Source organism: Metarhizium brunneum, chromosome 7 (assembly GCF_013426205.1).
Source record: "Metarhizium brunneum chromosome 7, complete sequence".
Taxonomy (NCBI): domain Eukaryota; kingdom Fungi; phylum Ascomycota; class Sordariomycetes; order Hypocreales; family Clavicipitaceae; genus Metarhizium; species Metarhizium brunneum.
The window spans coordinates 789,455-803,199 of NC_089428.1; the positions used below are offsets into that span (position 1 = coordinate 789,455).

General features: G+C 52.7%; 2 protein-coding genes across 2 annotated transcripts; one reads left to right on the forward strand and one right to left on the reverse strand.

The window, feature by feature from the left end:
* Positions 1 to 374: 374 nt before the first annotated feature.
* fmo1_2 (Thiol-specific monooxygenase) lies at positions 375 to 1,784 on the reverse strand (the record flags this gene model as incomplete). The annotated part of the gene is made up of 1 exon (XM_014688564.1): positions 375 to 1,784. The coding sequence occupies one exon, from the start codon at positions 1,782 to 1,784 to the stop codon at positions 375 to 377; it is 1,410 nt and encodes a 469-aa protein (XP_014544050.1).
* A 728-nt stretch (positions 1,785 to 2,512) lies between these two features.
* Positions 2,513 to 6,484, forward strand: G6M90_00g107950 (uncharacterized protein; the record flags this gene model as incomplete). Its single annotated transcript, XM_014688563.1, has 1 exon — positions 2,513 to 6,484. One exon carries the CDS (start codon positions 2,513 to 2,515, stop codon positions 6,482 to 6,484), a length of 3,972 nt encoding a protein of 1,323 aa, XP_014544049.1.
* Positions 6,485 to 13,745: the final 7,261 nt, after the last annotated feature.

Sequence of the window (13,745 nt, forward strand, 5' to 3'; positions counted from 1 at the left end):
GCGTGGGAGCTTGACAAGTGGTTGGACCAAGGAATGTTTGACGAGTGACGATTTTTCAAGGTTTTAAGAATCAACGGGTCATACCCCCTGGTACAATCGACATGGATCGCCTTTGGGATGCCTAATGCATTGTCCATCGGCGTGTTGGTTGGGTTGGCTGACGGGATCAACGCACGGGGTGAAACTGACCAGCCACAGCCACGAGAATTGCTGATGCTGCCTGCCGGTCTTGTCCAGCAATTACTCTGGTGGGACAGAAAGCAAGCTGTGTCCGCCAAGCCAACACATCTTGCATCTCACTCATAACGTGGAAAAAAGGACCAGCCGCTGAATGGTGTACGTGATTACGCCTCCAATTATGTCGTCTTCGTCCCTCATGGCTTGGCACCCGTCTCGTCCCTCTCTGGGGTGAATTTGAACCCCAGCTCTTCCAAAGTCGTGGCCCTGCAGCCCTGGTCCTCGAATGCCCTTTTTGCTTCCAAGAAAATACTTCGAATCCAAAATTGCTCACGCCCCCACCGCGGCGGCTCCTTGCCCAGTTTTGAGGCAGTCATAGCGTAGTCATGCAGCTCGTTCAAGTAGACGCCATCTTGGCCATCGGGCATGATATGCAGCCTGTCGCCAGCCTTCTCTGCCTCTTTGTTCCACCTCAGCATTTCGGGCTTGGGCGGCAGCGGCAGGTGGTTGGACCATATGGCTGAAAATACCGCCGCCTGGGCTTCCGAGACCGGAAATGGGACGATGCGCATATTCAGCGCGGAAAAAACAATGGTAGGGTGTTGAATGCAGAATATGTGTTTGTATAAGCCATGTATGCTTGAGCCATTTGTGATGAGATCCTTTTCAAGGTTGTTGAGGAACGGGAGACTGTATCGGAATCCCGTGCAGAAGATGATGGCGTCAATATCCGTCTCCACGCGCCCGTCCTTGAGTCTCACGCCCTTCTCGTCAACCAGAAACTCGTCGATCTCGGCAATCTCCCGACAGCCAGTGTGCTGCAGCTTTCCCGGCGGTGTCTCGTGTCTAACTGACAGAATGGTTTGCCCCTTGGACACGCTGTTGATTTGGTAGGCAATGTCTAACCCCGACGGCCCGTTGCCAACAATGACCGTCTTTTTATCTCTAAATGTATCCACAGAATGATAGTTCTTGGAGTGAATGATGATTGAGGGATGCGCCCGATGAAAGTCCCTTATATTCTTGATATCCGGGACGAAGGGAGTAGAGTAGTGTCCATTGGCCACGACGACAGCGTCAAACACCTCTTGGACAACTTGCCCATCGACGGTTGACTGAGCCGTCACCTGCCATTTATCTTGGCCATTCTCAGGCTGCAGAAGGACGCGTTCTACCTGAAAGCAAAACTTGATCAGGTCTCGCACATCCTGAGCGTATCTCACCAGGTAGTGCTGTATATCGTGACGGCTGGGATATATCCAAGACTCTTGTGGAAACTCCAAATCCGAGAACATCATGAGGGATTTGGGGATATTGGCATGCAGCTTGCTGTACATGGGCGATGGAAATATTGGGAACTTTTCATGCGGCACACGGGCTGGTTCATCTGGAGGGAAGAATGGGCTTGTCTGGGGAATAGGATTCGGAGCTGGCACAACGGTGTCGTAGTTCCAGACACCACCGACCTCTGCCTGTTGCTCAAAGACCACTATTCGGTCGTATGTGCCTTGAGCTCGGAGGTATTTTGCTGCGGCCAGTCCACAGGGACCAGCGCCGATGATCGCGATGCGCTTGACATTGAATGTGCTCGGGTATATCGAGCCCATGGTGTCGAGATGCGGGAGCGGGACAGGGAAAGGGTGCTGATAAAAGCTCAAGGAACAACAACCAGAGGAAAAACAGGAGAAGGGGATGGTTTATTCCGAAACTATCATGATCTGTTGAAGACAGGTAGGCTTCAGCTGAGGACTGAGGTAAGTTGCACCGAGTACTAAGTAGTGAGTGTTGTGATGCCATCATTGGATGACGGCGCCGACGCACATATTTGTACATACACGCACGAGGCCCGAGGGTACGAGGGTGCCCGACGCCGGCTGCTTGAATTAGTTCGAAAGGCGTGCTTCGCTCTTGCCGCCGCCTGGGCCCACCCAGACTCAGACTGCCTGCCGGCTTGCCAGTTTACCAGTTCCCGGTCAGCTGTTGGCAGTTGACGGCTAATAACTAATAACTAATAACTGACTTGCGCCCCACCAGCAATTCACTCCCTCCTTCCTGGCTGGAATGCCTGGACCCTCTGCTCACCGCCTGCCCTTTAAAGCTCAAGTTTGTTCTCACAAGCTTCTCAGCAGCCATTCGAGCTCCGGGTTGAAGCTCCAATTCCGCTAAACATCACAATCACATCCACGCGACAAAGACTCCCGCTCCCCTTCATTTGCATCACACAGCCTAAATGATGCAGTTGCTGACCCGAGCGATTGGCTCTGCAACACGTTTTGCATGCTGATAACACCCACATGACAGTCGTAGGTGCCTCAGCTTCTGACCATCGATCGACATGGCAGATCGAACGCCGTTGGACGCTCTTCGAGAATCCCTGGCTACACCAATAGCCCAATTAAATCCTGAAATCGCCGATGCAAAGTCTCGGGTTGTCGATGGTGTTGTTACCATCACTTGGCCATACAGTACCGTGACAAAATCCATCGCATTCATCCTCGCCGAGCATGATATCCTCATACGCCGTAACCGTGGACAAATTCGAGTCGAGCTGCGCGGTGCTTCTGGCCAAGCCTTTGCAGATGCGAATATTGGCGGTGGAGACCAACTTCGCATAAGCTTAGATGGTGCTCAATGGACCAAAAACGATGCGAAGACCGGTTTGCCAGGCGGATCGCTCGAATGGCAACTGAACTTCACCAGCCGCCTATTGCTTTCTATTCGAAGGGTCGAATCAGAAGGCCCAGATGCCATTGATGTTAGTGCCTCAGAAGACCTTGTCGATGGTGTGCTGGAGTCTCGCCCGGATTCGCGTATCACTCCGCCACCGGCGTCTGTCGGTGTGGAAGACCGAGAGGAGATTTCAACTCCTTTCCCGCAATCATCTCACTCCACCGTCCTATTGAAACGGCTTGCCTCCAATACCTTCGAACCGGAAGAGTATGCATCGCCAGCATTCATAAAACGGGCCAGAGTTTCGTACGGATCTTTATTCGAAGGTGAATTAGACTTATTCGGAGATGACAAGGGGAAGAATAAGAAGAGCAGACAAAAGTCCTGTTTTAGTATGGGCAATGCTGTCTGGAGATATAGCAGTCGGTCGCCGAGTCCCGAAACAAAAGAATTATCAGAACCGGAAAGTCTAGAAAACGAATCCACAGAAGAGATACGCGCGACAGCAGATTCTAGGCAAATTATCCCGACACCGCAGCGGTCTGCAATGGTTGATGAAGGGTGCCAGACTCAAGAACATGACTTCACTTCTTCCATGCACGTTCAGGTTTCGGCTGAAGCGCATTTTCCTGAGCTAGAGTTGACGGCATCACCAACGCCGGGGTTATTTCCCGAAAGGGGTCCAAGTTTGCATACTCCGTCAAGAAACTTATTCAGTCGCTCGCAACTGCATGATGAAGTGTCTGATGTTGCCACGGAACCCCTTGACCCTCATGTCGCTACTAGTCAACACAATCACAGTTTCGGCCTTGGGCTGTCGACGACTCATGCAGACATTGTGCCCAATGCCTTCGGGACCGTGTCTGCACCGCCAGAACTGATGGGAAGTCATGAGCGCCTTCTTGAGGCCACCGTTGGACCTAGCTACCCCGACTTTGCCACAACAGACCAAGTTTATGCCGAGCCTATGATGCGTCATGACCCAAACTTGCACTTTCAAGAACATGATGTCCATTCAACAAACCATGGATACCAACATGTTTCTCAACGAGAGAGTCCGACTTGGCATTCCGAAGTTGTGTCTTCATATCCACCACTCCCAAGCGAGCGCCGAGATTCGCAAGCTGCAGTAACAATAGTTAGTTCTCCTCCACTAGAGGCTGAGGCCAGCCGTGGCACTGGTTTTCGTACATCACAATCACCCGCAGAAGATTATGAAGCACCCCAAGATCAGGAGGCATCCCCAATAGCAGGACAAGCTTCAACACTAGGACAAGAACAATCAGACTCTGAAGATGATGGAGGGGACATAGAGGGTGAAGACTACGACTTACGGAACTATGCACACACCCGGGATGATGATGAATCCGTATCAGAAGAAGGTTCAGATGCTCCAGGTAGCGATGTGGACGAGCAGGCCATAGATTCGGAAGAGGATGGCGATACAAGCGAGGACGAGGGGGATGAGAGAGAAGAAGGCGTGCGCATAACGCAGCATAGAGGCTTTCCAGCCAGGGAACAGGAAGAATTCGCTGGATCAGAAGATGACGAATTAGCAGAAGTGGAAGAGGAAGAAGAGCAATTCTATGATGAGGAAGGCATGGATGAAGAGAACGGATACGACGAAGACGAAGAGTTAGAAGAAGAATACGACGAGGAAGATTACGATGAAATGGAAGAGGATGCAGTTGACGACCTATCGGCTCCTGACAACCCAAGAGAACCGGTTTGTATTGATCTGATATCCGATTCGGAAGATGAGGAAAGAGATGATGAACCCCCGAATGAAGAACCCCCGAATGAAGAACCCCGAGACATGATGCGAGGAGAACAGGACCAGCGTGAGGATGAGACATCACCATATGAAGAAGAAAAAAAAAATGAACAGGTCATCAAGGAGCCCACGACTACGAGACATCCTGATGACAGCGAGGTAGAGGAGGAGGGTGGAGAATCCGAACCCGTAGCAGAGGAGGTCACCGAAGGCGAGCCGATTCAACCAAGCACGGCATCTCACGATGCTGAGGTAGCGGGTGTTACAGGGAAGCAGGAAGAACATGATGAGATGGACGTTGACGAGGTGTCAGAGCCTGCCAATCAGAATGTCGTTGAAGAGACTGAAATGTCCGGTATTGCGGTTCAGCAAACCACCAAGGATGATACCCGAGAGAAAGCGTGGCATGAGGAGGACGCCGCCGAAGCCCCACCTGTTGAAGATGTTGGAAACACACCCCATGAGGCGGATGTCTCTGAGGAGCAAACGGTAGTCCAAGAGCCCTCCACGGACATGGCCGATGTTAAGACGATGGAGCCCCTGCCACCTGTTGATATTCAGGGACCAGCTGCTAAGCTAGGTGAGCCAGCTGTCAAACAAGAACCTGAACAACAAACGGACAAAACCGAAGCTGCAAAGAATATACAACTTTCCACACCCCCGGAAACTCAGGCTTTAGAGAAAACTACGGAACCCTCACCTGCACAAGAGATGGAGGAAGGAAAAGAATACGACGATTCCGCTGCCGCTGAGGACCAAATCATGAAGGAATATCGGGAGTATCAATCCCCCACCTACAAAGGCTCTACAGCACACGTCAAGCCCGGCGCAGAAGCAGCAACTGAAGCACCTGAACAAGGACAATCACAGGAATTCGAAGTCCTAATCACAGCTGCGTCGCTGCGCAACCGCCGCCAGTCTCACTACAAAACCCAGTCTGCTGATTCTACAAGTTCAGCGCCTAGGGATCCCAGTGTGCTCTTAGCTCAAGCCAGCAGCCAAAACCGCTCGGATGAAGTCGAGCCAGAGCCAGAGCCTGGCAATGAACCCAGTTCGCCACACATGCTGCGCATCATTCGAAGCACCAAGCCCGACCATCAGGATCCAAGCATCCTCCTTGCCAAATGGTCGGCGGAGCCATCCAAAAGAGACGAAACACCCGGTCCAACAGTCCGGGTGACACGCAGCATGACGGGGCACTCTGAAGAACCGTCCTCCCCGATAGGAACAAGAATGTCTAGGCGCGCCGCCACGCCCGAAACCCAAACCACCCATCGTGACGACCAAGTGCTCGTATCCCCCTCTATATCGGGCTCCTTCGTCGAGGACGAGTCACTCTCAGCCCTGAAGCGCCAACTGCAGAAGGACCTGCGCACAAAGCTCCCCGACCACGTCCCCCTTCGCTCCCTCCGCACATTCCTCAATAAGACAGTCGATGTGCTCGCCGTAGCGACATCCACGCCTCCGCAACCGCACCGTCCTAAACACGGTCCGAGGGACTACATGCTCGAACTGACACTTGCCGACCCGTCTTCTGCGCCGTCTGGAGTCTGTGCAGCGCACATTTTCCGTCCGCACCAGGCCTCCCTGCCCGTTGTTCACATAGGGGATGTCGTACTGCTACGCCGTGTCACGGTGGTGTCGATGAAGGGTCGTGGTTTTGGGTTCAGGGTCAGTGATGCCTCTGCGTGGGCCGTGTTTGAGATGGGCGACGATGAGATGCTGCCGCAGATTAAGGGCCCGCCAGTGGAAGTGGCCGATGAGGAGGTTGAGTATGCAAGCGGGCTGAGGAAGTGGTGGCGAGTGTTGGACGAGGCGGCCAGAGGCAAGATTGATAAGGCTACACAGAAGGTGGTGGGTTAGTCCTGTGAATAATATCCCTGTGCCGGAGGAAAGGCCGGAGGAAAGGAGTTTGTGGTGTCTATGTTTTACGAAGTTATGATTCGGCCTAATGGAGGTAGGACGCTGTTGCATGTGAAGCCCGCACATGTGGAATCTACAATTCAAGGAGATGATGTCTTGACGGAAAATATTGGTCACTCGTGCATACAGCAGACTGGACCGTGCTACGTGTAATAATGAAGACAGAGTCGTCCCGTTGTCTGGTCTATACTATTGAGTTCATTCATGTGACAGGGTGGATGGATACGGGGCAAGCCATGCGCGGCAACAGTGATCCCGCCACGAATAACAATGGACAAGAGTAACACATGCGGTTGCCCATCTCACATGCTTCTTCACAAGGGGAGGCATGTATGTACACTGGGCCCTGAGCACACAAGTACCTTCTACCTTGCTCGCCAGGCCGGGATCTAGATGCAGTAGTAGTTGGAGATGCGAGCGGGCCGTGAGTCACTAACACGTGTAGAAAGGCACCGGACCGTTTCGGTTTGGAGGCTGGAGAATGCGGGGGCCCGTCTCCGACATGACTTCGTCTGTCGACTAGTCGCTTAAGCTTGTCCACTGCCCTCCGATGTGCGGAGGAGAAGGGACGACGTATGCATGTGTGAGTGAACCTTGCTGAAATGCTGGGCAGTGCCGCTTTTACCCGGGGGAACTTCTGGCGTCGCTATTCCCGTCTTGGTGCGTTGGGGCGACGTGGTTGTCGTGCTCGTGGCCAAAAGTCCTATTCCATGTTGCCGACTGTAAACGACGGGCGTTGCATCTTCCACCTTGCCGTCGAGTGTGCTTGAATGATGGAAGGAAGGAAGGGAATTTGCTTATCATGGGGTCATCGTGCTGCGGCCGGCGTCGCGTGTCGTCACGAGGGACCTGCACAGGCTTCTTGGCCTCGTCGCCATTCACACCTGGCTAGCTGGCCAGCTCTTTTGTGAGCATATCTGATGTGCAGGAACTCTGAGAATCAGTGTATTCCACACATGGATCCGGGGTCGAGATAGGCGCATATGTCAAGGTCAAGGTCCAGCTATACCTACGAGAGTGCTTTGATGGCCAAACCAGTCAGAAATACGCCACTTGTCTATCCCGCCGGGCTCACAGTCGAGCACGATGATGGAGTGTACCCTTGAAATAGCTTGCTTGGCCCATGAGCCTGCATACTACCGCTCCGATATACCTGGCCTGCTCGACCAATTCCGAACATATGAGGCATCAGACCCGCGGGATAAAATCTTTGCATTTGCAGCATTGACCATGGGGACCGAAAGGGCAACTATAAGTCCGGACTATTCGGTCCCTGTCGACGTGGCATATAGGGGTTTCGTGTACGCCTTGATCAGCTCGCAAAGGAATTTGCAGATCCTAGCACTGTCGGGACTATGTGCAAACACTCGCGTCCCGATTCTATTTTAGACCTCCCATCTGCCGGGATCTAATCCCTAGCTCACCTTTGCCTTGCTGGACCCCTGATTGGACGGTAATGCTAGAAACATACCTCGTTTGCCAAACACGAGGTCCCGGATGATGGCCAGTCCAAACGGCTATATAAAGCAGCAGGTTCCTTTATGCCTGCGGTCTGATTATCCGAGAATGTGAATATAATGAATGTTCGTGGCTGCACACTTGACAGGGTCTTGCACCTTTGTCCGGAGTTTACTGGTCCGCTAATACCGGCAACGATTCGGTCCTGGCATGACTGGGCCATGGCTCATTGTGGAGACGCGAATATTCCACTGCCTCGTTGCATGATGCCTTTCTTCGTACGATTGTAGCGGATGTAGCACACTTGGAGGTACGATGCGTCCGGGGGTTTTCGGCCGAGTGGCCCGTTCCGAATGGGCCGGATAATACTGGGAAGACTTTTGGTTTGCCTTCGGCCATTTATATGGCGGTCCATAGCCGACAACTGTGTATCCCCTGAGAGGGGATTCTTAGGTTTAGTTTGATTTGATACGCGTAGGGGTGATGAAGTTTGTCTCCTTCACGGCGGACATGTGCTGTTCATCTTGGCGCAGGTTGGGGATACGTACCGATTCAATGGTGAGTGTTTTGTACCCAGCTTGATGGACGGGGATGGCATGAGCTATCCGCGTATCTGGAGGGATTTCGCTCTTGGATAGTGTGGTCATCTCGATAGTTTGTACTAGTAGACCTCTATCGGTAACTAGTATTTGAATGTGTATAAGGGCATAAGAGGCACAGGCACAGTAGATCTTTGTCTAACTGGGGCCCTCTTCTTTTAGCGCAAGATGTGACTTCTTACATTGCTCCTGGAGGTGAGTTCCTTGGCTGCCAACTGGTTGGTTATCGAGTCTATATGCCGTCGTGGTGGAACCTGAAGCTTGTGGGAAATAGAACCTGGGCAAGGGCGGCCACAGCACTAAGCCTGATGCGCTGTCAGCCGCAGGCATTTCGCAAACGTACATACTAGAACCTGACAGTAGCTAGGGAGATGTCGGAACTATAAGGTAGCAAGTGCCGTGGCTATACAAGGTGCTAAGATAGTTGCGAGTAGCCCGGCTGATGTGCTTGTGTGGGGCCGAGGTTAGTTGCCGTTTTGCCGTGATAAATGGAATAGACTGCTCAGGGACTCCGTAAAATATGGTCGCCGTTTTTGTTGATGGGGCCAAAGAGATTTCTCCTTAATCAGGTGCTTCTTGGACAATATCAACAGGGGAAGAGCTGGGAGAGGAGGGGTTACAAGGAGTAATAGAACAAGTTGCGGTGCCCTGGCACTTGCCGCTCGACGCCCTCAGCGTCTTGCCTGCACGAGACCCAAGTTACTGCACGAATGAGAGGCATGAGCGTGTTCAGGCTATTCGCTTTATCCGCTGCAGTTTGAGCATCATAACCCCGAGTTTTCTGTTGGATAACTGGAAGGGGGTTTGCTGCGACGCTTTGTCCAAGCCTGCGTTAAGAAGAACCGCCACAACGTCGTCTTCGATGTTGTACGGATGGTGATGATGCCTGGTCTAATTCGAAAGGCGAGAAATGCTGTGCAAAATTGAGGAGGGCCTCACAACCCAGATTCAGAGGCGTTGTTTGGCCGGGGCCTGCCCTGATAGCGGGAGTTGTTGTGATGAAGAATGTTGCAAGTCAACGGGACATGTGGACTGGATAGATATTGTACGACAACACCAACTTCAACAACTACTACGGCCATCTTTCAACAGCCACGGTAATAGGTGCTGGTTCATCTACTATCTGTGGAGCTTCGGACCACGCCAATACCAATCAAGTCTTCCTAACAGGATATTGGTGGTGGCGGCGGCAGCGGCATTCTTGTAATGTTTGACGGATGGCCATGGCAAGAACTTGCGATTTGGGCTATTGGTCTAGAGACACACTAGTCATTGGAATACAAAGCCGGGGGCTTCTATCCGCATGCAAAGCCGCTCTTGACGCAAATAATGATTTTGCCGTGTTACGAGAAGGGGTCAAGTGCCTAGATCGCCTTTTGCTGTAGACGACAATAGTCTCAACAGCCGCCATAGAAGAGCCGAACGAACGCCTCCTCAGCACAGGGACAAATTCGGTGGGCTAATCAACACGTGCAATCAAGATCGTCCCGGATGCTTTTTTCGTAGATATCGAACGCGACAATCAATCTGCCCCATTCTCAACCAACGGATCAGCGTCATGCCAATGTCGAACGACAATCACATGGCGCAGAGGAAGCCGATTCGGTGCTAGACTCGGTTATAGCCTCTACTCCAAAGTTCAAAGACGACGGACTATGCTTGCCGGATGCCAGCCATGGCATGCATGTGAGCAGGCCAAAGTCGCTGGCGCGCATCTTAAACGGTGAATAATGTCGTGGGTGGGACAAGCATGTGAAGAGGTTGCCCAGTTGTATGTCCCAAAATGTCATTCAGTGTAACTGTAATTGGACCAGTCCTCAGCCGACAGCTCACGTTGCGAGTGCCGAGCTCCCCAAGCTTCCAACATCCATGCGAGCAAAAGAGAGCTATCTTGTTGATACACGTGGTTGTGGTAAGTCAAGGCTCTCCTTCAAAGGCTGGGCTTTGGTTCTTAAGGTGCAACAAGTTCTCTTGCTGCTAGATTCTCCGCTCGAAACCGAGAATTGTGACCATCAAACCGAACCTATAAGGATCGTGCGCAAAGGGAACCATGTAGAAACTCTAGTGATGACTGCGATGTTGTTCTTTGGGATGAGACGCGGTTGAAACGTATCAACGGCATCAGGCGAGATGGCTTTGGGGTTTGCCAACGCCTTTCTCGGTGGCTGATGCGGGCCATGGCAAGCCATCATCATCCTTCAGACGATTCACGTTTATGCACTTCTTCGCCCCAAACTCAACCATCAATCAAACACATCAGAGACAATGCTACGCGGCCGATTTGCCAGGCTCAATCCGTAAGGACGAAAGCAGAGTGAGACATATCTCGGAGGCCGGCACACTGCGACAGAACCTGCAACACAGACAGAGACAGACACTTGGGTACTGGGCGGATGGCGGCGGTGACCTCTGCGAAAAAGACTAACTGGCTGGGGTTGAGACCCTATGGTGGCAGATGCAGAGATGGGATGTACACAGAGACCCTTGTCAAGCCGTCGGGGGAAATCGGAAGATGAGCAACGAATCGTTCAGGAGAAAGACATCTCCACAGCATGGTAAAGTTCAAGGAAGCTCGATCAGCTCCGGTCGAAGCCGAAGCCATTTGCGCAGCAGTAATTCGGCCACGAACACACATAGAATGCGAGTTTTGTCCACCGGATACCCAAGATTTTGTGAACGGGACCCCACGCGACAGTGAGACTGTCCAAAGCGCCGATGAATCCAACAGTTGGCGTCAAGAGCGCGCCACTAGAGAGGCAGGCGAGGTTGGCTGGCAGGTCTTGGCTGTGGCACCCGATCCCGTAGTGTCCCGGTAATGTCTTGGGTTGCAGTGGAGCTTCGAGCACGACAGGGGTTCCATTTTGGAGATTTCGAGACGTTGGAGTTGAGCCAAAGTGCCGTGGATTTTAGGCTTTTGGGTTGCAAGTGATATGGCCAGCGGGCAGACTTTTTGCCTAGGAGTTTGTGGGACGTCTACGCGCCGGGCCTCGACGAAATTGGCGCCCTGTTGTTGAACGCCAATACATCAGATACCTGTTTGCGGGTGTTTACCGAGTGGCGGTCATGGTTAGCTTGTGAGTCAACAACTGCCGGGCATCGAGTCTCACCTCGAATGTGATGTGCATTTCATTGCCCGGCCACTCTCGTACGCAAGCAATGAGACACGATGGGGCGTTTGTACGGACCAAGAAATACCCCACTAAAGAAATCATTTCCAGCTTGGGTTCCATCAGCAAAAAGAGCATGGACAAGGACATGAGGACGGAAATGATGGGATGAGCTCCGAACGGCCCAAGGTGGCTGCATGCAAAATGTTTGGACATGATTGCGTGCGCCTCCACCCCAACGGACGAGCACAGAGTACACGGAACATGTACATGTACAGCAAGTACAATGGATTGTGTAGGGCAGGAGCACAACCCGCAGCTTCCTTCTGTTCAAGTATTGCAATACACACAGTACAATACGTATGTACATACTTGTCCGTATTAACCCCAGTCTCATTTAAAGATGGAATGAAGTTGCCTGAACGCTCCTTCCTCGTTGCTGCTCCACTTGCACCACGTTTCCACAGCCCAATGAATCGTATGAGCTTGAGAAACTGGTGGAAAAATTTTCGGAGCTCCGAATGAAGCTGGAAGAGATCCATCTTCTCCCACATTGCACGCTCATCAGGACCTCCATGCCAGACCCATGCTGCGAGCTGGCGAGCGAGCCCGGCGCCCGACGGACCCTGGAGGGTCTGGGGGAGGCTTCGGCGGTGGAGCCTGGCACGCAAGCCTTGTCGTGAGTCGAGACCTGAAGCTAGTGGAAGCATCCCGCTGAAATCCAACCAGGACAGATCCTACCAAGCGGCGACGGGGGACGGCACAGTCACTGTTGTTGAACCAACACGTTTGGAACAGCTCAGCGCCGGTGAAGGGGACGAGATCGGACATGGCGAGGCATCACGCGACGACAAATCCTGGAGAGCCATGCAAACAAGCGGAAACAGTTGTCCGGCTCTTGTCCGGGCGCTGTCCGTATGACAGGGCGGGCCACGCGAGAGACTCGGCAAACATGGAACCAAGCTGGCAGCTCGAATAACTGCAGGTTCCAACTTGCAGGGACGATTCCCAGTGGGGGCGGGCGGGAGCAGCACCCCAGGTCAGGGTGCAGTAGCGGCCATTGCCAGGGGCAGTGAGCCAATGTGTTTGGAACAGGAGGATACGTTTAAGTACTCTGCAGTACAGAAACTGGACAAGGAAGCAACGCGCTGGGAGAGGTTCCGGCGAGGCTGACGACGCAAGGCCCCAAAGTACCTAACATGGTAGTGGGCAGGTCGACTTTCGTCGCATCGGGGTGCCATCCTCCGGCAACGGCCTCCGAATCAGCCTGCCATTCTTCCAATAAACGGTCAAGTCCAGCAAATCATCATCAACCTGACTATAGCCCGCGCCCAGGCTTGCTTCGAGACGTCTCGCAGTCAAAGCCTGACGCTCGGAAGAGTAATAGCAACAGGCCATTTGTCCGGTCCAGAGTACTTCTGTTGTCATTCATGGCTTATATCACAGGCGAAAAGACACAAGGCAGTTACAAAAGGCCAAAGTCATCGTGGGAGGGCCCCAACAATTTCTGTTGGCAGCGACAACGGCACCAAGACTAGCTCAAGTCAGTCACCTATTCATGAACAGCCTGTGCTTCCTTTGCCAGGCACAAGACCCAAATTAATCCCGCCGTGCCGTGGGTTGGGGCAATTTGAGGGCATCGTATCGACTAATAATTCAACTAAAAAAAAATTGGGATTCAGATTGGCGCCGACGTGGCGCCGTCTGGTTGTCCTTTGGGGCCGTCGCCAAACCTCATTCTTGACTATTTCCAATACTATTCTCCGTACACGTGAAGAAGCAGCAGCAGGCAGTACAAGTATTTGGCAGGCTCTGGACGCAGCACAAACAAAGCAGCAGCATACTTTCGATTTATGCTTTTCGTGGGGTTCTTTTTGTCCTTGCGCGCCGCCACTAGGGAGAAACCGCTTCCGAGGAGCCAACGACCTCGGAACCCTCGCGACTAGTCATCATTAGACCTCGGATTCCCAGGCCGGCCGACCAGTCTGTCAAACTGCTCCGATTGCTCCTCCGGCTGCTTCTACGTGAGGACGAGCG